The sequence below is a fragment of the Lissotriton vulgaris genome, chromosome 4_1, assembly GCF_964263255.1.
Source record: "Lissotriton vulgaris chromosome 4_1, aLisVul1.2, whole genome shotgun sequence".
Taxonomy (NCBI): domain Eukaryota; kingdom Metazoa; phylum Chordata; class Amphibia; order Caudata; family Salamandridae; genus Lissotriton; species Lissotriton vulgaris.
Genome location: NC_141691.1, coordinates 1296544568 through 1296569180, shown reverse-complemented (window position 1 = coordinate 1296569180; position 24613 = coordinate 1296544568). Strand labels below are relative to the sequence as shown.

Genomic DNA, 24613 nt, shown 5'->3' with positions numbered 1-24613 from the left:
GCAGACGCACCTGGGAGGCCCTTCTAACACAAACAAGCAAACAGACTAGACTGGGCCTGGTGGGCTGAGAGACAGGAAGGATAGACAGACGCAGGGTCATATCTCAAGAGCGAATGAGCCCCTTGAAAGGGCACTGGCCCAAGATTCTGAATCAACAGCCAGGGCCAAGCAAGCCAACAAGAAACGAGGCCCTGGGTAGTAGGCATGGGAAGCCCTCCCCTAAGAGAAACTGAGGAATCCAGTATCCAGCTACAAAGACCACGCCCGGGAGGGCGAGCCACGAAGTCCCCTACAGCAGTCTCCTGAGTGCACCAGGCGAGTGAGGTACAGAGTGGAGTGGGGGAGATGGGCTGATCAGCGCTGAGCAAAATCTGGCTCCCCAAGGGGCGCACAGCCCGCCCTCCCCCTCATGAAGACTAAGCAGCGGTGAGTCGTGTGATCACCAAGGTTCGTGCAGCAGAGTGGACAAGGCCCCGTAAACTGCTTCCCATTGTCCCATCTGACCGAAGCAGCATGCAGATCGTGTGAGTTGCCCCATCAGGGAGTAGGCCTCCCACTGAACTACGCACACTAACAATCAAGATACTGAACCCTTCCTGGGCACGGGAGGTTAGCAGGATCCCCGCTCATGCAGAACCGTCCCCAGTGTGAAAGATTCCCCACCCTTAAAGCACAGAGCTAGGGACAATTGCTCCACAGATTGAGGTATGGCCGTGCCCCGGGCCAAGAAGGATCTCCCTCTAAGGACATGCTACCCAGACCTCTGCCTCGGAGCACCCAAGCCTCTCAACTGCTCCCCTACCCTCTGAGAATGCAGGCAATTGAGAGGCGCTGATGCCTGGATATTACCTGGGGACCCTGTTTACGTGCCTCAGTGAAGACCCGCAGTCAATTAAGAGGGATCTGGCACAGGACCTGCAGGAAGGAGATCTCGGACATGGGGACAGAGTAGATGCCCTGGAGACTCATGAGATTACCAGAGAGGAGGAACTCTAGCAGCTCAGACAGGAACTTATCCACCTCACCGACCAGCAGCTAGATCTCCAGGCCCATGCCGAGGACCTTGAAAATAGATCTAGGCGCAACAACATCAGAATTAGGAACGCCCGGCATCTGTGGAGGCAGGAGATGAGGAGGAGTAAGTTGCTGCTCTCTTTGCTCAGATCCTGGAAGACAAGCAGGCATTCGACATCAGTCTCAATAGAGTTCACCGGGTGGGCCCTTCTCTGGCTTTGAACCTGCCTCCTTCAGACATCCTGGCCTCTGGTCACAGGTTCCCCCTAAAGGAACGTATCCTATGCAAAGCTAGAGACACAAACCAGAAACGTGGTCTTGGAGAGCCTTATAGGAGACCGGACACAGGGAAACACAATTAAATGCTAGGGTCCGCCCCCGCCACAGAGGGGGTGCAAATCAGACACTATCCGGGGCTGAGGGGGGAGGGACCCCGCACGAAGACGGATGGCCACAGTCGACCTATCTTTTGCTTTTCTCGCAGGATGGCCTGGGTCACCCAGACCGGCAAATCCACTGCGGTTTCTTGTTTATATAGGTTTGTTTGATATGTACCAAATCACTGCACTAAAGAGAGCCTCAATACCAGGGATGACAGGGCTTCAGCTGCAGCAACTCTCACACTCTGGGAACTCATGCTACACCACAGTACAGCCTGAGGGGCAGGGGAACAGAGTGATGGCTCTTAGCTGGACTGAATGCATGCATCAGGATGCCAGGTTACACCTTGAAGGTGATCTCCCTAAACGAAAAGGGGCTAAACAACCTAGTCAAACGAAAGGCCATTCCCTCATACCTAGAGTACAACGGAGTGCATATTTGTCTCCTTCAGGAGACCCACCTCCTTGTGAGTGACTTTCACAGGCTCAAATCCAAGGCCTTCCCGCACCAATTTCTCTCCTCATACGGACGCAAAACAGCTGGGGTGGCGATCCTATTCTCCTGTAAATTCCAGGGTTCGATACGCCCCAAGCTGATCAAACTCAAAGGCCGCCTCCTGGTCTACCATATACAGCTAGGCACCCAGACTTTAACTCCGGGCTCCTTGTACGGAACTAACGAAGGGCAGAAGCACGTTATCGGTGAGGACCTCGCATATCAAGACAGACTTGTCCTGGGGGGTGGGGGTGACTTCAATATAGTTTTCGATGAGAATATGGATCGCTCGGTCCTTAGGGAGTGAGGAGCAGAGACACTGTCAATGGAGGGTCTTGCCTGTAAGAGGGAGATAAGTCTGACAGATCTATAAAGGGCATCCCATCTCCACATTGACTACACATTTTATTCACACTCTCACAAATCATACGTCCGACTGGATTACTTCCTAGGAACTTGTAACCTCCAGCAATCACTCCGCTCAGTGGAAACAGAAACAAGAGCCCTGTCCCACCACTCAGCAATCATTGTTGAGATCTACAATCCTCAAAGGAGGAACACATGGGGGCACTGGAGGCTTCGGAAAACACTACTGCAGCGACCAGAGGTGGTCAAGAAGATCAATAAAGCCATAAGCGACTATCTAGATATCAACAACAACCCTGGCACGGCCACCTCCATCCTTTTGGATGCGTTGAAGATGGTCTTCAGGGGAGAGCCAATGGATCTTTCAGCAGCCGAAATTTATCAGCGCTAGATCAAAAAGGCAAAGCTCCAGAAACAAATTTGAGAATTGGAGCTCATCCATCACCGCACCAGAGCCCATGGGGTATGGCGCAAGCTGAAGCCTGCACGAAAGCAGCTAGCAAGCTTAGATCTGGACAGAGTGGAATATACACGGTTACGCCTGAAACAATCCTTCTACGAGAATGGGAATCAAAGTGGTAGGCTCCTCGCCATCAAGCTTCAAGCTCAGCTACAGGCCAACGGAGTGAACTCACTCCTGTCAGAAGAAGGGGACCTACTAGAAGGCGATTCTCAGATGGCAGCCCGCTTTAGAGAATTCTACGTGGCCCTGTACTCGGACCGACCAATTCCCCCTGAGGATATACCATGATACCTCCACAATGCTGCTATGACTCGCTTTACTGATACCGAGGCCGTCTCCCTCGACGACCCTATCCAGATCGAAGTGGCATTCTCCGCCATTTCTAGGCAGAAACCGTTGAAATCTCTGGACCAGGATGGGTTCTCTTCGGGCTTTTACAAACCTTCTGCTGAGAGCTAGCCCCAGTTCTTACTCGGCTCTTTAATACAGTAAAAAACTGGGCCACTCTCCCAGCCTCGATGCTTGAGGCAACTACAGTTGTCATCCGTAAGCCCTGGAAAGACAAACACTTATCTTACTTCTGAATGTGGATGCGAAATTGTTCACAGGAATCCTAGCATCCTGCCTTAACCCCCTCTTGCAGGGCCTCATAAGCCCCGATCAAGTGGGATTTGTCCCTCAAAGACAATGCGTGGGCAATACCAAAAGGCTCCTACATATCATAGACAAAGTTCACCTTAAGGAAGGGTCCAGTATGCTGCTATCAGTGGATGCGGAGAAGACACAGCAGCAGGTCTCAAGCGACTCCCTTACCCTTCCTTAAATTAGGTTGTCCTACTTTCTGTTGAACCCTATGTCTCCAGTTAGGTTCAAACTGCACTGTATCTGAATTGTTAACATGCATTTCTTCCGGTGGTAAGACTCATTGACATTGATATGCCTTGTTTATAGACACTGCCCTACGACCTCTTGTGGTCACTGTGATACACTCATCTGTCTCTTCCTTTGCTGTTGGGTACTAGACACTGTACTGCTGGCAACCACCTTTTCTTGACGCACGAGCACTGCTTTGTTTGAATGCTTAAAATGTTAATAAAAAGATTTAAACAAACAAAAAAAAAATCAGTGGAGGCGGAGAAGGCCTTCTACCAGGTCCACTGGCTCTTCCTGAAAGCAACACTGATGCACTTTCGGTTTGAGGAGAGATTTCGATCCTGGGTCCTCAGCGGTTACGGGTCTCTGGTGGCTTCTGTGCCGGTGAATGGACAGGGCTTTGAGTACTTCTCAATACGCTAGTGCACAAGGCAGGGCTGCCCTCTCCCAACTCTCCTATTCACTCTCTACATGAAGCCTTTCGTGCAGCGAGTGAGAGATCACCACAGGATCCAGGGGATTCCCCTATGCGGGGAGAAGCACCGGATTATTATATACGAAGACAATGTAATGGTCATGCTAGACAACACCTGTGAGAGTCTGCTCCACTTTCTAGAAGACCTCAAGGAGGTATCTGGGTTTCAAATGAAACTCCACAAGTTCTCACGGTCCCACCTCCTGCAGTAGAGGTCTTGAAACAGACCTACACAATCTGCTGGGCGACTGAGTCATCCAATTTCTAGGAGTCCAGCTTTGCCCGACACTGAGAAAATTAACATCCTAAATTACCTAGCACTAATGAAAAGAGTAAACACTGAACTGGATCATTGGCGGCATTACCTGCTGTCCTTGTTGGGCAGTGTCGTGGCCTCAGAGATGACCACCCTGCCCAAGATTTTTTTCTTATTCCAGGTACGACCCTTGACCCCCCGCAGACTCATCACATTATCTGGGTGGGCAAATGCCCCAGAATGAGCAAAGAATGAAGCTGGCTTCCATTAGCAGAGGGTGGGCTTGGAATACCTTGCCTTCCCTGCTATTACCAAGCTGCCCAACTTTTATACCTGGTGGAATGGTCCAGAGAGGGGTCACAGAAACACTGGCTGTTCATGGACCACGTCATAGCATGGACATCGTTGTAGAAAGTTCCGTTCCTCCCGTGGGTGCACCGACCACCCAGCCTCTACATCTCACCAGTCACAAATTCCTCACTGAAAGTGTGGGACGGGTGCACTCGCCGGAGAAGACTGACACCCTTTCCTTCTCCTATATCACCGGTCATTGACAAACCCGAATTTACACCTGGCACCGGGTCATCCTTCTGGGTGTGGCGGGAAGCAATCTGCATAGCAGCAGGGCACTTTTTTAACCGAGATGGCCCTATTCCTTTTGACACTCTAAAGAAAGACCACGCCATTCCCGAAAACGAACGTTTCCGATACCTCCAAATTATACACTGGCTAATGCACCCATCAGTCCGGCAGGGAGCGGAGCGATTATGGACACCTTATTAGAAGTGACTCTTAGGCAAACAATCAGGCAAACGCCTTATTTTGGAACTATGCGCTCTTCTACGGCTTGTGCCGACCAAAGACAAATCCCCAGCTCAAAAGCAATGGGAAACAGAATTAGGGCGCCAACTCTTGCCGATACGGTGACACAAAATAAAGTGAGGCACACCACCTATAACATGTCGAGCACTGAAACCGCCATACAAAATTCCCTCTTACTGGTACCTAACTCTGGTGTGGCTTCTCCAGGGGAACCCATCCCGCGGTGACAACTGCTGGTGCCAGTGTAGGGTGAAGGGCACGCTCACCCACATACTCTGGGATTGCCCAAAGATTACAGCATTCTGGACTTCGGTACTGGATGATATTGATACCCACTTCCCCACTCAGATCCCTAGATTCCCATTGTATACCCTACTCGGCCTCCCAAACCTCCTCACCTGCCCTCACTCCTCACCCAGGGGGCGTCAGATATGTATAGCGCTGGGGGCCACCCATCAGACTGTTGTAACACTTTGGGGGTCTGCCACCCCTCCGACCAACATGGCATGGTTCTGGGGCATACTAGGGATGGAGAAACTCACCCTTACGTTCACATCTCGAAGCAACACATTTAGAAGTACATGGCGTCCCTTCATAGCCCTGCTAACTCAGGAATTCAGAGAGCGGTCCTGGTCCCCGCTACTTGCGATTACTGAGAATCACTGATCTAGACCCAGATGGTAGTGAGGAGAGCGTCTGAAAGCAACCCACAGCCAGAACCCTTGACACCACACACTACACAGACTTTGGTACAGGGGAACAGGGGGCGTTTATTGGTCCTCACCGATGGTATTTGATTTCTGTCTTCCACGATGGAGGCTGTTACTTGTAAATGATGATGTAAACAATTACAATTTGCTTACAGTATTGTGATGGAAGAACCATTACACTTATGCCTATGCTATTGCACAATTGTACATTCTGTAGAACATAAGAATTGTAATAAACATTAAAATCAATAAAATTGTGTTTCAAAAACAAAAAACAGGGGTGGACGTTTTTGGGGGCGGGGGGGTGGTTCTTTTCTTCTTCCATTTCTTTTTCCTTTATTTGCCCTATTTACCCATGATGCAGAGGGGTTACAACTAGCACCAAGAATTGTTAACGTGTTGTGCAAGTTGTGACAATAAACAGATTTAAACCATAATTCTTCATTTTTCTTTACCTCCTTAGGAGGAACAATGGTTTGTTTGTTTTGCCTTGTCTCTTAGCAGAGGCTCCTCTTTGTTTAGCTCCACGTATACAATCAAAGATACAATATAATAGTAAAAGTCAATGCATTTAGAATTAAATAGAAACAATGAAATAAAACATAAAATTATTTGAAGCCTTAAAGTACGCTTGTGGAAGGCATTCCATATTTTCCCTTCACGACGCTGAACAGAAATGTGTTGCTACTTTCATTAAGGCGCCTGAAACAACAGACCCTAAAATATGTGAGCAACACAGAGTAAAAGAAATTTCAAACACTTAGAGACACTAATATCGCCATTATTGACTAAAATAACTCTTTGCACTGTTCCACTTATTTTTAGGTTGAGCCTGGACAGTGCATGCGCTGTTCTGCAGCATGCCGTATTGGAGAATGCACTTGAAGCCCTGCCCACTCTCTGTCGATATTTGTCATTGGCTTATGTCATTGCCCTTCGTAAATGCTGGCTTTTGATGCGTACATAGGCTTGTAAGTCCATCCATAGTACCGCCTTGTCTTCATTTGTAACCTCCCATGAGGGCTGGCCCTTTTACTTCGGTTACACGGTCCGCTTTATAAGTTGGTGAACACTATTGTCTTTAATGTCCTTCCCCCATTCCACCCACGACTCCGCTGCACCCGCCCGCTTTTATTTTAATAGTAATGTATTTTTATTCAAATTACAGCGTGGTCAGCTTTATAGTGGCAGCACTTATTTAATTAATGAATATACAGCGCAGTCCACTTTTCACTTTAGCGGCTGAGCCTATTTTTTTAAATTACCTGCGCGGGCCGTTTTTACTTTAGCGGCCACGCCTACTTAATTATTTAGTTACCAGCGCGGGCCAGTTTCACTTTAGCAGCCGCGCTAAAGAACCTTTTGAAATTACTTATTTTTTTTACTTTGGGTGAAAGCGCCATATGCGTTTTCCCTTTAATGTTGGCAGCACCCCTTTGTTTAGACGCTGTTCACTGCAACCTAAGTATGCGTGCTGAGTCTAAGAAAGGTCAATGGCCACCATTATAGTGGTCTCGCATTTGCGAGAGTTTGAGCTCTTGGCATTAAAACAACAAGTCCTTTTATATATGTGTTTCTTTTAAAAACACATAAATAAAAAGCATTGTTCTTCTCAATGCCAATAGCATAAACGCTCGCAAATGCGAGACCTATTGCATTGAAAACGCTTGTTATTACAAGCAGCGACTTCCAGCCTCAATCTGTCCATCTGTGCAAAGAACCCATGATGTGAATCAGAAGAGCAAGGTGCAAATTTTATTTTTAAGATTTAAGAGTTAAAATTTCATGAAAATATGTTTTTTGAGTGAAAAAAAAAAGAATTGTTTAAAAGCACTGTAAATAGAATGCAGGACGAAACTGATAAAAATCATTGAGATCTAAATGGAATACAGAAAATATAGATTTACAATTCACTCACTTTGCATGGAGCTGCGTGTGCACCTGAAAAAAATAAAATAAAAGTGATAAATGGGAAAAAGAGATAAATTACGTCAATTATTTTCATTAATATCCGAAGATTACAGAAATTTCTATATTTTTATTAGAAGGATGTGCAAAGAAAATCTTGGTTACCCAAAATAAAATGTATGTCGCCATTATACAGCGCCAATCTGTTACGTTCCACTCAGTCGGTTATTCACAATTACATTGTGACCCTTCTGATAGTCCAGAAGACACATTTTAGATGGTTCAGACTTTTCTATTTCAAATCACAGTGAGAATTTTGTTGTGAAGATATGCTGTCATCAATGTGAAAGGCATATTTAAGTTGTTCTACTGTAGGATAGTACACAGTGTGTCAAGGGGGAGAGTTTTGATGATATCAAAGTGATATACAACTAGAAGATATATCTGTGCTGAGTAAGATGTGTGTATAGTGAGATACAACGCACAGTATTAAAACCAATATACCGTTGACTTGGACACAACGTGAAGATTATATTGGTTACATGAAACAATCTAAATATCCAAAATACAGACTAATTTACTACATTTCAAAAATGTCCATTGTAAAAAATGTCAATAGCCATATAAAAAATTCATGTGGACATAGCATTTTCAATGGATGTTTGAAGCACTGCATAAAAAGTGAGATAAAACCTGCCCATCCTAAACAATTATTTGCACCAGATGACCTATAAATATTTGTGCATTACCAAGTGTTCTACCATAAAATCAGTCCTAAAACATTTTGACCAGGGAAAATAAGTCAGGGTTATCTAAAACAAAAGAATACATCAAACGCTTTCAATACAGTCAAGTGAACACGTACAATGAAGGATGCCGATTTTACAGAATTGTGATTTGACGTGTTAATGACAAGAGACTGATCATCAAGCTGTAATCATATTATAGGTGCGCCAAGTGACGGTGCAGTGAGAAGCGAAAATCAGTAAGTCTTATCAAAACATAGAAAAATAGTACAAGTATAGATAACTATTTACAGTGTGTACATTGGGTCCATGCCCATGGAGTTTTTGATCAAAACAAAAACAATGAAAATGAGCATTTGAATTTGGGTATGCAGCAAAAGAGATTTCATTTGTATGTCGAGGAGACGCACATGCTCACAGGTGGTGTTATTTAGCAAGTAGTGGTCGTTCAGCCATGTTGTTCCTACAGGACACTTTTGAAAGAATCCACTTAGAAAACTCTGTATTTTTTTACTATGTCCCTGATTTATCGGGCGAGGCGACTACCTTATGTTTGTCCTGATGAACACCCGGGCGATTAACCTAAATCGGGATTGAAATGTCAACACTATATGGGCCTACTTATATGGGCCTACCTACAGAATTGATTGCTGGATACCCACATTTCAATGCTCGTTTTTGTTGTATTTGTATTTGTTTTTATAAAAACCTCAGTGGGTATGGGCACAATGGACACACTGTAAATACTTGTCTATGCTTTCCCTACTTTGTTATGTTTTCCTATGGCTCAATGAGTTTCACTTCTCACTGTGCCGTCACTTGGAGCACCTTTAGTATGATTACAACTTGATGATCAGTCTCTTGAAATGAACACTTCGAATTACATACCTGAAATATCGGCATCCTTCGTTGTACGTGTTTCCTTGACTGTTTATTTCGCTTCATGCATTCTTTTGTTCTAGATGGACTTATTTTTTTCTAGTCAAAATATTTTATCAATGATTTCCTGGTAGAACACTTGTTTATGCGCAAATACACTACCCTTGTTCTAGGGATTACAGGGCGGCCCTTTCTTTTACTATATGATAATGTTTTGCATCAGGTATTCTTTTGTGTGCAAATAAAAGGGGAATTATATGAGATGATGTATTTACGCCCATTTTGTGGATTCTAAATTAGCATTTTTTTAATATTTTTCTTTAGCAGTCACCATCAACTTGAGTGAGTGTAACCTGTACGTATCTCTAAATCTGTATTACTGCAAAAAACAGAAAATATTTTGCATCCATTTTTGTACCATCAGAAGTGTCTAAATAAAACCTTTGTTGCACACTGAGTCAAGTTCTTATTCATTTCCTGACTTAGTCAATTTTATTACAAATACTTGATGAGGGATATATGACTACATGTTAATAGTTCTACTAGTTCTTCAATCCATCTCTGTGCCTGCTCCAGCTGTCTACACTGACATTTTCGCTCTGACTTCAGCCCTAAAGCTCTCCTTCAAACAAAATCAAAGCTTAATACACTGTATAGCGATATAATCTGCGGCTTCACGTTGTAAGGAACAACACAGATAACCGAGGATCTAGACAGAATCAGACGGTTATCTGTTTGCCTTACATCACAATGAGAAAAGGGTTTGAATGACTAGAGCATTCAAGGCTGAAGGAAGGTTTCCAAAAAGGTGAAAATTGGTGTAAAACTAGCCAAATAGTGTAACAGTGGTACCTCAGTTAGGAAGTATGGTATTACCTCTGTATATAGGGTTTTCGCCATATAAATAGGGAATACTTTGTTTAATAAACATTGACAAGGGTTTAGCATTCGAGGACATGGAGTTACCATCATTAATTACGGAGTGTTAAGCATTTCTTAAACTGACCCATGTGTCTGTGTGTACCATCATTTTACAAGACTGTTTATACAGGCTTGTAAAATGATCGTACCTCACGAGATGGTACCTCACGAGTAGCTCATTAGGTACTGGTAACTCTCAAGCTACCTGTAAGTAGCTCTCCACTGTGCAGCCCACTACATTAGAAGCTTTAGCTTGATTGCATTAATATACATTCCATAATTGAAAAGAATGTATTTAAGATAAAAATGTGTGTATTTTTAGAACTCCTAATCTGATTCTTGAGAAACATAGTTGAATCTCCAAAATATATTTAAAGCATATATTGGAGTGCTAAATCAAAAGGTGTTGGAGAGACTTATTACCATTATTATTAACATGGTGTGGCAGTCCTGCCAAGTGTCCCGCAACAGGTGTGACTCTAACGCATTTCAGTGCGGTGATCCGCATCACCGCACTGCAATGCATTGTCACGCATAATGGCACTCTCTAAAATCTCGTGCTTCACTTGTGTGCTGGCTCTGCTGCTCCCCGGCGCTGTCTCTCCTCTGAGAGTCCTTGAGGTGCTACAATGTTGCAATCTGCCGCTGCGACGGACCCTGCGCACCCCGGGCCCTCGGCGCGGCTGTCAATCACTGAAGACTTCCTGCCCTCAGCTCGACAGAGCAGAGGCGAGGGGGGGGAGGTGATTATCGGATGTTGGGACCTCAATTCCGGCTGCTTCCAAAACACAGGAAGTCGTTAGAAGTGGCGGGGGACTTGAGAGAGAGTCGATCTTCTGCTGCCTTAGCGCTTGCGGTGCATATAAACATGTAATTATTACCGCGGTGCCCCACACCTGTCAATAACTGACTCTCAGCATGGGCCGCCCGCGCATCAGGCATTGTGATCATCCATATTGCAGTGGGAGAGTCTGGAGACCCCCCTGCGGCTCAGTGAAGTGACTCCAAGAGATAGAAGTAAGTAATGGCAGGCAGCTGCCTGTGCAATGCTGCCACGGACGTACGTTGTAGTATGTGTGAAGTTGTGGTCTTACTTGTCAGACACAGTTGCAGGCAGGACTACTCCCATCCTTCTGACTGGTTTATCTGCAAGATAGGAATGATCTGAGAATGCTTTCATGATCTGCAGGCCGCAGCGGAGGGCTGCTCTCTGTCTCGTCGTGACACCTTAGGTTTTTGACTGGGCTCCGACCTCCACCTCTGAAAGCAGCACTTAAGTAACGTTTATTCGTATTTTAAGTACTTATTGGCCAGGCAGCCTCAGACTTGTAGTGTGTGTGTCTGTTGTAACTTGTCACACACACAGCGCTGAGCCGAGCACACGCACTGCAAGATCTGTCCCTTTAATTTCAGACACAATTGCAGACAGGGCTGCTCTAAAGCCTTTCACCGTATCAGTCATGTTCTGTCTGCAGAGCAGAGGGGGATTTTCGGACATTTACACCCGAGCTACGTCACAGGCAGCCAGGGCCTCTAGGAACTGCTGTAGCTAAGTAAATACACAGGCAGCGAGGGCTTCCAGGCAGGTGCACTGTTGGAACTGAGTTCGGGTACAAGAATGATAGCAAATAAACCTTTTTCATTTGTTTAAGCGTGCATTGGCAATACATTACTATTTTAAAATAACTCCAACATTGTTATTCCAGATCTGTAGTGCTACTTTTTAAATAAAAAGGTTGTTAAATTTGATTATTGTATTGAACATCGCTTCTCATCTTACATTCTAGTTAGTAGTCACCATAAATGACTTAGCAACAAGTTTGCATACTTGTACCTGTGCATGTAGTGTACTATGAAGTTCTATGTCAGTGAAGGGAGATGATTCTAAGTATATGCTATTTTATTAGCACAAACCAAGACAAGTGGAGTGCTGTACAGAGTCAAAGGCACAAGTACAGTCAGCGAGTGATGGGAGAGGTACCTGGGTTCTGTGAGGACTGAGGAGACATGTAATATTACTACATTGTGCTGTCATGCTCTTCTACAACTCTTTCCTCAGTTGGAGCAGTGTTGAGGTAGTCCTGAAGGATACAGGGATGTTTTTCCAGATCCTTCATGCATAGATGGAGAAAGTCAATTGCCTGTTTTATCATTTTTTAGAGTTTTTGGTCACCAGTCTGGTCCACACCCTTTTAGCTTAACTACGTGTGGCTGAACACATACTCCTAAAGACCATCCCATTGCTCAAATAGGTGCACTTTCTCATATTTATATGTTTCCTTCATTTTCATTGCTTGATTTTGCGCGCAAGGAATTGCCACTCATAGTCGGTGAAATGTCACTCATATTTACACTGAAAAAATGAAAATGTCACACATAGCAATCTGAAACCTTGGCAGCTATGGTGTGGGATCCATATTAGTTATGGTTTATGGTTGTCATGTATTTAAAATGTTAGTGCTTTCCAAATTTATAAAGCCTTTTTCACATTAATGCTGGCGACCCTGCCACATGCACTACGGAGGTCACTGCCAGTAATGTTGCATGTAGTGGCCATCTTGTCTGACTGGTCACTATTATCACACTACAACGAACAAATGTTTGCTATCAGATTAATAATATTAGTAGCTCAGTAGGATTTTCAATGAACATAAGTAGGTCTTATTACAGAAAAGGTCGGAGACCCCTGGTCTATATAATGTTGCTTTACAAAGTTTTAGGCGGGAGTTATACATGCGTGGAATAAAGCTAACTGCAACTGGTCTAAATGTGTTTTGTTTAGTTGAGCAGCCCCGAAGGCAGTGCTAGCAACATGTCCAGGTCAATCGGATGTCACACATTTTACCTTTACACTAAAGGGAAATGATAATACAAAACTAATAATTATGTATATCCTTAACTGCTTACTTAAAATGAATTATGCAAAGAAATAAGAAACATGGTTATTCTGTTACAAACTTGGCCACAGTCACATATTGCTTCCATTCATCAGAAAGTGCTGTATACAAAACAGTTAGGAATCAGACTGTGGTGCGTTATAAACTTTTACATGGGATATGAAACACAAAGTACACTAGTAAGGGGCCCAATTTTGAGAGTACAAGAAACCACTGCCACCACCGATTTACCAGTGGCCGTGAAATGAGTAACTATGGTTGGATTTCAAGTGATTGAAGGATAATGGGTAACGTGGAAAAAACACGGGAATCAATGTTTCCGCGCTAATGCCAGCCTGTTCTCTACACTTTTGTGCAGAGTTTTAATTGGACACTTCACCTGCTGCAAGCAGAATAATTCTTCAGGTGAAAAACTGCTGAGCCAGTGTTCCTGCACTTGTGTTTCAAAGGAGACCGGAACTCATGTTAACAGCCCCAGCAAGATTAGCGGGGCACTGATGCCCTCAGTGTAAATCATGAACGTCACAGGTTATGCAGCTATCACTAGAATATGGTTGTAATCAATAATAATTATGAGCACGCCCCTAGATTGCTCCCCAAACTCACATTTTGTGGGAAATACAAAACAAATGACAGAAGTTTTACTGCACAAGTAAACAGAACTTTTACAGAACTGGTAACGAGCAAAGAGGCAGGCCAACTAAAAAAAGAGTACGAACAAATGTAAGAGGGGCAGTCCTCATGAGAGGATACAAAATTCCAAAAGGAGGAACTACTAAGTGTATGCACCAATGAAAAAACAGCATTTCTAAAGGACAGCAACAGGAATCAGTGATAAAAATGGGCGTTTTTTGAAGCCCATATCCTAGTTTCATGACCGTTACAACAATTGTGCAGGCAAACAGCATAAAAAGAAAACAAACCCAGCAGTTTCAGATTGCGAAGAGTTTTTCCTTTAGGTCAAGGAGAAGACTATCCTGTTTCCAAACTTTTGTTAAGGCACTGTGTGAGACTAATAAAAACTCAAACCTGAGAAATGGCGGCATAAACAAGAACGGTGTAATATCCAGTTTGCGGTCTAGTGTTCCTGACCCGCTTCCAGCAGAGCGCCTAATGAGCATGCTCCACAGAGGAACTGCTCACTTCAATTGTGACCGTGCGCGGAGCAAGAGTCTCCTCCATGCACTTGCGCATTGTGAAATTTTGTTACTTCAAAAGATGCGAGTAGTGTCTTTTTGTTTTTGTTGAAATCCACTATTCAAGTCTACGAAACGGATGCACGACGTGGGAGCGTTTTGCTTAAAGAAACTCGCTGCCAGTAAAAGCCCGTTTTCAGTTTGTGAAGAAAATGTGAGGTAACGTATTCGATATTTTGTTGTTGGGCCAGAGAAATTGACAAGGAGCTGTCTGACAGAGCTAGGATTTAGCAAGAACTTGTAAAGGTACTGGAATTCCTACTATTCATTTGAAACATCACATACAACGAGCGATAAGGGACTACAGCAGAGACACTTTAGCATTGAGAATTCAGCTCAAAAAGGTTTCTACTGAGGAACTAGTCCATGACTGAAGGACTAACAGTTTATGAACATTAATTTTGTATTTCAAATAAGGAAGCAGATGTACATTACTGTGGGGTAAATATTGCTAATGGATAAATATAGAGTAGCACTGTAGTAGAGCAAGTTATCCATGTTTTCAATGTCATCCTCTGCAGGTGCAGTTACACTACGACTACCAAGCCACAGCATAGAGAGCCGCAATAGCCTTAGGGTCCATATGTTAAATACAGAGTAGATTACTAGTACATAGGATCAACTTGTAAATGTTATTAGTGTTATAGGTGTGTTTTTTCCCTTCTCATGTGCAGGCAACAACTACGCCTCAACTATTCGGATCGAAGCAATAGAGGACTGTCGTTCTCTGCCAGCGAAGGCTGTCTCTCTGTTTTTCTTCCACTTTCCCCCCGCTTTAGCTGTGACTTAGAGAAATTCCTAGAGTGGCAGTTGAGGTGGTGGGGCGTGGGGGTTCATCCTCGGCTCCTGTGGACTGGACCTGAAATCTGACACCTAGATACAGCATGTCTCGAAGAGACAGTGCAAGCGTTGCCTAGGCGAGACCTAAAAAGGAATCTGTTTTTACAGGGCCCATTGGTAGGAGGTACCCTGGATAATTGTCCAAATTGCTAATACCTTAAAATTTATCCGGGACATAGAATGGTTTGATTGTGAGCTGTCCACCAGCTAATGTAGACTGTACTTCGAACATCTTGAAGTGAGTCCAAAAGCACCTTTCCAAATGCCAGTGTCAAAATAATCATGATAAGCATAATTCTATCATCATGCAAAATAAAGCACCGCAAAGTTGACCGCAATGCTATCATACTTTCTCCTTCCACTTAAAGAATGATAATCTATTGGTGAAGACAATGGATGATTTTGAAAACAGATCAATTAGAAGGTTCAACCCATTCCGACCACTCATTTAAAAGCATATAACAAACAATAGGAGATCTACTCCAGTATAATGGGTGGGTGTGAAGCAGAAAAATGCACAGATGGAAATGCAAACTAAGAGGCTGTTACATGAGGTTTTGTACAACAAATCAAAACAAGGCATGGAGGCTCAAGAGCCAGAGTATTAAAAGTTTGATCAATTGTAAATAGGTGGAATGAGAGTAAAGCACATCTGAAGAAGGAAGATCGGGGCACTGAAAGCTTGGTTAAGAAAGCACAGCCAGAAACAATTTACACCTGCAGGCCTGACCAGTAAATCACCAATAATTGGAGGTGTGCAATATTACACCCAATCTATAAGAACGGGTCCCAAATTGATCCAGGGAACTACCGGGTAATTTCCCTAATACATTACAAAACTAATTTAAATGCTAGCAAACTACTGTCTTAACTTGAAGATTGAGCTAGGGAAAAGTAAGTGATCCCAACATTAAATTGGTTTTCACCAGGAGATCTCTAACTTAGATCATTTCATGACTCTTTCACGCCTCACTAATAAGGAGTTAGATAGAAATCAAGGTAGATTATGTGTCTGGCCCCATTCAAGGGGGCCAATGAGGCACAAGCAATGTTGCTGCAGCCATCTGTCAATGGTGTCCTGGGGTCTGTCCTATTAAGTTTGCAAACTGGTGCAAGTACAGCCTTGAGCACACATCTCTCACTTTAGCAAAGGCAAGAAGACAAAGGTTTCTCGGGGAGGTAGCGTGTGAGGCAAGAGCTCAAAACTTAGCAGTTAGACACACACAATGGTGTATTGTTCAGCTCATTGCTTGTCTTTAGTTACAAATAAAGATATTTAATATTACACCAAAATGAAACACTGCACAGTCAAGGGATGATTACGTTAGAGGGCTGCAACCTCACCTACCAGTTCTAGTGAAAGGTTACACCCTCTCTAGTGCCCCCCCCAGGAAGTTTCCAATGTCAATGGTAACTTAGGCAAAGGTACGGTTCAGACACTGATTAGGAACAGGTGCAGATTACCATAGATTTACCCAACGAGCTGTTCACAGGCCAGTTTCATACATGCAAAGGTTAATGTTACAGAAGTAGGATGCTCCTATGTGCATATTGGACACAGTCTCCTAGTTTATTTGAGTTCATCCCCAGGTTACCTGCTTACTGGCATTGTGGAATGGTGGTGCTTGCTGATGCAGTGAACACCTTCACACACTCCGTGTTAGCACTAGTGAGAAGATACAATGAATGGGGGTCTCACTCCTCCCTTAGCCACTCAAGTTGAATGGCATGACAAGCCTGCTTGGCGGGTGTTCATCTTCAGCGGTGGCGTCCTCTAGGCCAGAGCAATCATGTGAATGTCTTTAGCAGTTGTGAGTTGTGACCTCCTGGACGTTGCAGGTGGTACCTCATAAGTGAGCACAGCAAGGAGAAAGCAGCAATACCAGTCGGTCAGGGCATGCAGTAGGAAAGCTGGACAACACAATGACGTTATGACAATTAGCTCACTAAAGGATCTGCGTTGTGAGTCCAGGGCTCAGGTTGACAATGGATTGCCTCTCTGAAGACAGTCTGCTACTTCTAGGTGTTCCACACGATGGGATTCTCCTCCGCAAACAGTCTCTCCTCCTGCAGGGCTGGCACACTAAGTGCCTCTCTGAGCACGAAGATGGCTTCAAGGCTCTAGAGAGATCCTCAGCTTCTCCAGCACAATACAGTCAGGTGATGTTCCCTCAACTCTAGGAGACTGGCTCTCGTACAGAAATCAGGTCTGATTACACAGCAGTACTCCAATTGTTTTTCAGTGCACTCCCATGTAACAAAGTAGGGTTGTTTTGGTCCCACTTTTATACTCATTTTCCAGGAATGGAATCTGGATCCACACTTTGAAGATTTGGAGCCTGTTTGGGGTGATTCCTTTTCAAATGTAATTTTTCAGCCTGTAGCTCAGACACACCCTTTGTGCAATGAGATGGCTCTTCAAGCATGGGTACCCAAAAAAGGACACAGTGTAATATAACATCTCTGCACCCTGGCTTCTTTAGCCTTCCTGAAGCAGTAATCAGGGAAAGACAAAGATGGCACGTCTTCCGGAGAAACTTCTAGACCGTTAGCAACAGAAACTGCTTACTCGCCCATATTATCTAGCAAACGGCAGTGCTCAGGAAGAATTAACCAGCAGCCTTTGCTAGCAAGAAGCCCAGTCGCCATCTTCCCTTACTTCCGTGTCTCTGTCACCATGCTCTGGCAACAGGAAAGAAGTCAACATACTACTATTATCTGTAGAGGTTGTAACTACCTTCCAAATTTGGTCTTACTAAACCACATACCCGTCACAATGCATCCCACTGGTCCCAGTGTTCACACTCTCACCATACACATAGTTTTATTACAACATATATGCTATATTTCCACCACACAAACACACATTGAATGTCAGCGCAAAGGTTGGAGAGGTCACACTAAAGCCCAAATGTATCCAAGTGGGACTGGTCAAGACTAATAAGTCACAAAACACTGCACCTGTCACCACCCTAAACGTGATCAACCTGAAACATGGACAGTAGCCCTTTATCGATTATAATGCCATGGGTCATAGAACATGTTCTGTAGCGTATGTAACAGAGGGAGGGCCCTATTCGCTGCACAGATGCCAGATTAACGTGGCCACAAAGCCACAAAAAAAGTCACAATACGAGTTTCAGGCTGAAGGAATGCTCATACGAACAACATGCCTCTTTATTGATTACAAAATGGCCTTGAATGGCATAAACAGAGGTCTACTGCATCAAACAATGAACAAGTGAGGGATTCCCCGACGTCTTCTGCCTGCAGTTACTGCCCTATAAACAAATACTTAGGTTAGGATCAAACAAGGCGCAGGTATTCAATTGTTGAGTAAGAAGTGCACCAATAGAGGCCTTCACCAAGGGTGTCTCCTAGCACTAAACTAATTTACATACAACTTTTGGAAATGCAATTGGTCTCACATTCATTTGAGTTGGAGCTATTGACATTGTAAATGGCAATGTCTTTTATCTATGCGTTATGGAATATATGTATGTGGTGTGTAGTGGAATTATGTGGGTTGCATTGGGTTAGTTAGTTGTGTAATTGTGTGGTGTGGAGTGGATTTGTAGAATGGAATTATGTGGCATGGTGTGCTGTAGAATTATGTGGATAGTAATTATGTGGTATTGAGTGCACTGGAATTATGTGGAGTGGGATTGTGTGCTATGGAGTGTAATTATGTGGAATGGTATTTTGTAGTGTGGAGTGTTAAGTAGTGGAGTTTAATTATGTGGTGTGCAATTAAATTTTATGGTATGATGTTGAATTATGTGTTGTAAATTGGATATATTTGGTATGTAATGGAATTGTGATGTAGAGTGGAATAATGTGGTTTGGTGTTGAATTATGTGGCGTGAAATGGATTTGTGTGGAGTTGAATAGTGTGGCATGGAACAGTGGGGTGTTGAGTGAAATTATGTTGAGTGGAATTATGTGTAACTGCAACAAATGATGGACGGAATGCTGAATGATTCAAACATTCTTCCCCAGTTAAGAGATCTGGGTTAAATCCATTGTTCTTTTGCCCACTATGCCACCCCAGTTCCCAGCCATATGCAAATCAGTCTTGACCCTGTGCCTCATGGGAACAGTCCAGCCCAAACTGCCAAGCCAGGTCTTCCCTGGACCGACAACAAGCATCCTGGGACCGGATTCAGGGTATGTCACCCTTCATCAGCCAGGCTAGCTTGAATCCAGTGGCACAGTGAGCAAGGGACCCACGTCTGGGAATACCCATCCCACTTAGGGCAAAAAGTGTAACTGCAACAAATGATGGACGGAATGCTGAATGATTCAAACATTCTCCCCAAGTCAAGAGATCTGGGTTAAATCCATCGTTCTTTTGCCCACTACGCCACCCCAGTTTGGACCCAGCCATATGCCAATCAGTCTTGACCCTGTGCCTCATGGGAACAGTCCAGACCTAACTGCCAAGCCAGGTCCTCCCTGGACTGGAAACAAGCATCCTGGGACCGGTTGCAGGGTTTGTCACCCTTCATCAGCAAGGCTAGCTGTGTGGAATGTATTTATGTGGAATGTTGTTATGTGGCAAAGAGTGAATTTATGTGAGGTGTATTTATGTTGTAGCGTGTACTCAGGTGGAGTTGAGTTATGTGGTGTCAAGTGGATGTGTACTGTAATCATGTTGTGTGGTGTGGAATTGTGTGGCGCTGAAATGTGCTGTGGAATTGTGTGGCACTATGTTGAATTATGTGGAGCTGAATGCTTGTTGTCTATCTACAGTAGTGCTGAGGGAGCAGCCTTCGTGGGAGGTGAAACAATGCGGTTTCTTTTTCTGCCCTTTTACCACCATGAAACGGTCTAAAACAGCAGTTGGTTCTGCCCTTCCTGCAAGAGTATTGTAGTCTTGAAATGACTCTAGCTTCAGGCAGTTGGATTTATGACCGTAAGTGAGTGACACATGGCATGATAAAAGCAGGAATATGTTCATGTGGCACTACTGTGGAAAAACATGGGGGGGGCATTAAAACTAGCTGCATTAAAAACTGCTTACAAAAACCCCTCACAAAATAGGGTGAGGGGGTGGGAGGTTGAGGGGGTGTGAGGGTGTGATGGTGAGGGGGTGTGAGGGTGAGGGGGTATGAGGGTGAAGGGGTGTGATGGTGTGAGGGTGAGGGGGTGTGAGGGGGTGTTAGGGTGTGTGAGGGGGTGTTAGGGTGTGTGAGGGGGTGTTAGGGTGTGTGAGGGGGAGGGTGTGGGGTGTTGAGGGTGAGGGGGTGGGAGGGGGTGGGAGGGTGTGGGGTTGTGAGGGGGGGAGGGTGTGGGGTGTTGAGGGTGACAAAATGAGGGTGAGGGGTGTGTGAGGGGGTGTGAGTGTGAGGGTGTGTGGGTGTGTGAGGGTGAAAGGGTGTGTGAGGGTGAGAGGGTGGGTGAGGGTGTGTGAGGGTGTGTGAGGGTGGGTGAGGGTGGGTGAGGGTGGGTGAGGGTGGGTGAGGGGGTGTGGGTGTATGAGGGTGTGTGACAGTGGGGGAGAGGGTGGGTGAGGGGGTGAGAGGGTGTGTGAGGGTGTGTGAGGGGGTGTGAGGGTGTGTGAGGGTGAGAGGGTGTGTGAGGGTGAGAGGGTGTGTGAGGGTGTGTGACAGTGAGGGGGTGTGAGGGTAAGGGGGTGTGAGGGTAAGGGGGTGTGAGGGTAAGGGTGTGTGTGAGGGAAAGGGGGTGGGGGTGTGAGGGGGTGAGGGTGTGTGTGAGGGTGTGTGAGGGTGAGAGGGTGGGTGAGGTGGTGGGTGAGGGTGTATGACAGTGAGGGGGTGTGAGGGTAAGGGGGTGGGGGTGTGAGGGGTGGGGTGTGGGGTGAGGGGTGAGGGTGTGTGAGGGTGTGTGAGAGGGTGAGGGTGGGTGAGAGGGTGAAAGGGTGTGAGCGGGTGTGTGAGGGTGAGAGGGTGGGTGAGAGGGTGGGTGAGGGTGAGGGGTGTGTGAGTGAGGGTGGGTGAGGGGATGTGAGGGGATGTGAGGGTGAGGGGTTGTGAGGGGGTTTGAGGGTGGGGGTGTGTGAGGGTGAAGGTGTGAGGGTGAGCGGGGTGAGAGGGTTGTGAAGGTGAGGGGGGTGAGAGTGTGTGAGGGTGAGGGGTGGGAGGTTGAGGGGGGTGTAAGGGTGTGAGGCTGAGGGGTGTGAGGGGGTATGAGGGTGAGGGGTGTGAGGGGGTATGAGGGTGAGGGGGCGTGAGGGGGGGTGAGGGGGTGTGAGGGGGGGTGTGGGGTGTTGAGGGTGAGGGGTGTGAGGGGGTGTGAGGGGGTGAGGGTGACGGAGTGAGGGTGTGTGAGGGTGAGAGGGTGTGTGAGGGTGAGAGGGTGTGTGAGGGTGAGAGGGTGGGTGAGGGTGAGAGGGTGGGTGAGAGGGTGTGTGAGGGTGAGAGGGTGTATGAGGGTGAGGGTGAGGGGTGTGAGGATGAGGGGGTGTGAGAGTGAGGGGGTGTGAGGGTGAGGGGGTATGAGGGTGAGGGGGTATGAGGGTGAGGGGGGGTGAGGGTGTGTGAGGGGGTGTGAGGGGGTGTGTGAGGGTGAGGGGGTGTGAGGGTGAAAGGGTGTGAGGGTGGGTGAGGGGGTGTGAGGGGTTGTGAGGGGGAGGGGGTGTGAGGTGTGTGAGGGTGTGTAAGGGTGAGGGTGTGTGAGGGTGAGAGGGTGTGAGGGTGTGTGGTTGTGAGTAAGGGTGTATGAGGGTGAGGGTGTGTGAGGATGAGGGGTGTGAGAGTGAGGGGGTCTGAGGGTGAGGGTGTGTGTGAGGGTGTATGTGAGGGTGAGGGGTGTGCGAGGGTGAGGGGTGTGCGGGTGTGTGTGAGGGTGAGGGGGTGTGTGAGGGTGAGGGGGTGTGTGAGGGTGAGGGTGAGTGAGGGTAAGGGGGGTGTGAGTGTGTGAGGGTGAAAGGGTGTGTGAGGGTGGGTGAGAGGGTGAGTGAGGGGATGTGAGGGTGAGGAGGGTGAGGGGATGTGAGGGGGTGTGAGGGTGAGAGGGTGTGTGAGGGTGAGGGTGTGTGAGGGTGAGGGTGTGTGAGGGTGAGAGGGTGGGTGAGGGTGAGGGTGTGTGAGAGTGAGGGGGTGTGAGCGTGTGTGTGAGGGGGTGTGAGGGTGTGTGAGAGTGAGGGGGTGTGAGCGTGTGTGTGAGGGGGTCTGAGGGTGAGGGGGTCTGAGGGTGAGGGGGTGTGTGAGGGTGAGGGTGTGTGTGAGGGTGAGGGTGTGTGTGAGGGTGAGTGTGAGGGGGGGTGTGAGGGTGAGGGGGGTGAGGGTGTGTGTGAGGGTGAGGGGGGTGTGCGGGTGAGGGTGTGTGAGGGTGAGGGAGTGAGGGGGGGTGAGGGGGGGTGAGGGTGAGGGGGTGTGAGGGTGTGTGAGGGTGGGTGAGAGGGTGAGTGAGGGTGAGGGGGTGTGAGGGTGAGGGGATGTGAGGGTGAGGAGGGTGAGGAGGGTGAGGGGATGTGAGGGGGTGTGAGGGTGTGTGAGGGTGAGGGTGGTTGAGGCTGAGAGGGAGGGTGAGGGTGTGTGAGGGTGTGTGAGAGTGAGGGGGTGTGACAGTGAGGGGATGTGAGGGGGTTAGAGGGTGTGTGAGGGTGAGAAGGTGTGTGAGGGTGAGAGGGTGTGTGAGGGGTTTGAGGGTGTGTGAGAGTGAGAGGGTGTGACAGTGAGGGGGTGTGAGAGTAAGGGGGTGGGGGTGTGAGGGTGAATTTTAGATCACAGTGCCCTTTCAACTTTGTTTCCACAGTACTGTGCCCATTTCACCATAGATTTCTGAGGCCTGCGCCCTGCTATCTGTGCTTACAAAGTGAGGTGTATTCAGTGCTGAACATACTCTCTTGGAGGAAGATTACCAATCCCTAATTGGGTGAAGCTTTCATAAGACACTAATTCACTGTAGTAACTGTCTTAATATTTTTCAACAATAATTACATTCTACAATTTGTTGCTATAGCGGTATGTAAAATAATAGACACCAAAAGGAAATGTTCAATGAAAAAATATGAATAATTTTTTGTAACTATATTAGACATATTACCATTTGTGCTAGCAAACATTCAATTGTTGTACAATCTCATTTCATTACTGTCAGTTCAAAATTTACATTTTCAACCGATTTATAGTGTCTTTGAGAGTAAATATTGAAGTGCACCTAGCTCTGAATAGACCTTATTTGTAGTGGGGCCATAATATCTTAACGATCAAATAACTGTATTTTTGTCCATTGTTGTTCAAAACATTACTACAGTAGCTGTAAGTAATTGGTGGCTATGATATCTTCCCCCCTTTAGAGGTTGTTAAAAGTTCCACGGGAAAGCACATTGGGCAATATATATGTATCTTCCCCAACAGAGGATACAGGGGACACCCTATGTCTGACACACATGCAGAGTGAGGTGTGCCATTATTATTTTTGTTTCTAGCGCGCTCTTCACCTTTACTACTAGAGTGATTAAGCCTGTCGCCTTTGCTTTCATAGTATTGTGCTCCCTTCACAACTGCTTTCAGAGCATTGTGTTCTGCCACCTATGCTCGCAGAGGGAGGTGCATTATCACTGTTGTTTAGGATGACCACATTTTGAGAAGTAAAAAATACAGGCCAGACATAAAAGTGGGACTAAAGCCTTTAGTGTTACTTCTATATCTGGCCCGTCCTGTTGTTTGCATAGCTTTGTAAATAAGAGTATATTCACTGAAAAAACCATAGGTTTCAGGGACGTTATAATTAGAAATTAGCATTTAAAAAACCTTTGAAATCCACTGAAAACACAATAGGTTTCAGGGTCATTATAGATAGTTGGACATTTCACTTGTACAAAACCATAGAAATTCAGCTGTTATAGTTAGTTGAGCTAACTATAACTCGCGCCCCCGCAATGCACTGCTGATGATGTCACAAATTACATCATTCATGACATGGTCAGTGACATCACTGATGACATCTCAAATGGCATCACTGATGACATCATCCAGTGACTGTGTTTCTGTAAAGTTTAGATATGTTTTATATAAATAAATAAAAAATACAAATGCTAAGGTGTATTGAAGAATGAACGGGTGTATAAGTGTCAGGATGGATGATTTAGTAGGTGGGTGACTGAATAAGTGAGTGATTAATTGTGTCTTACTGAATGCATGTGTTAGTGATTAATACAGACATTCACACAGTTTAGTTTGTCAGTTGGTCTGTAAGCGGTTCCATGGGTTGGTGAGTACCTAAATGAGGCTCTATATGGGTTATGGATTAGTTGTTTGAGTATCTCTATGGGTGCCTGAGTGTCTGGGTGGGTGGGTGGGGTTGTGTGTAACACTGTCCATATATGTGGGAGTGGATGATTCACTGGGTGTATACGTTCAAGAGTGCATCTGTGAAGAGTTGTATGGATGGGTGAGTGTGTG

The 24613-nt window shown here is 45.8% G+C and overlaps 1 protein-coding gene across 1 annotated transcript in view; it reads right to left on the bottom strand.

Moving 5' to 3' along the window:
• Positions 1-24613, bottom strand: part of RMP24 (ribonuclease MRP subunit p24) — a 263095-nt gene that overhangs the window by 222799 nt on the left and 15683 nt on the right. The window contains exon 2 of the mRNA XM_086965529.1: positions 7774-7796. Coding sequence (XP_086821655.1) covers positions 7774-7796 — 23 coding nt within the window. The remainder of the gene's footprint in view (positions 1-7773; positions 7797-24613) is intronic.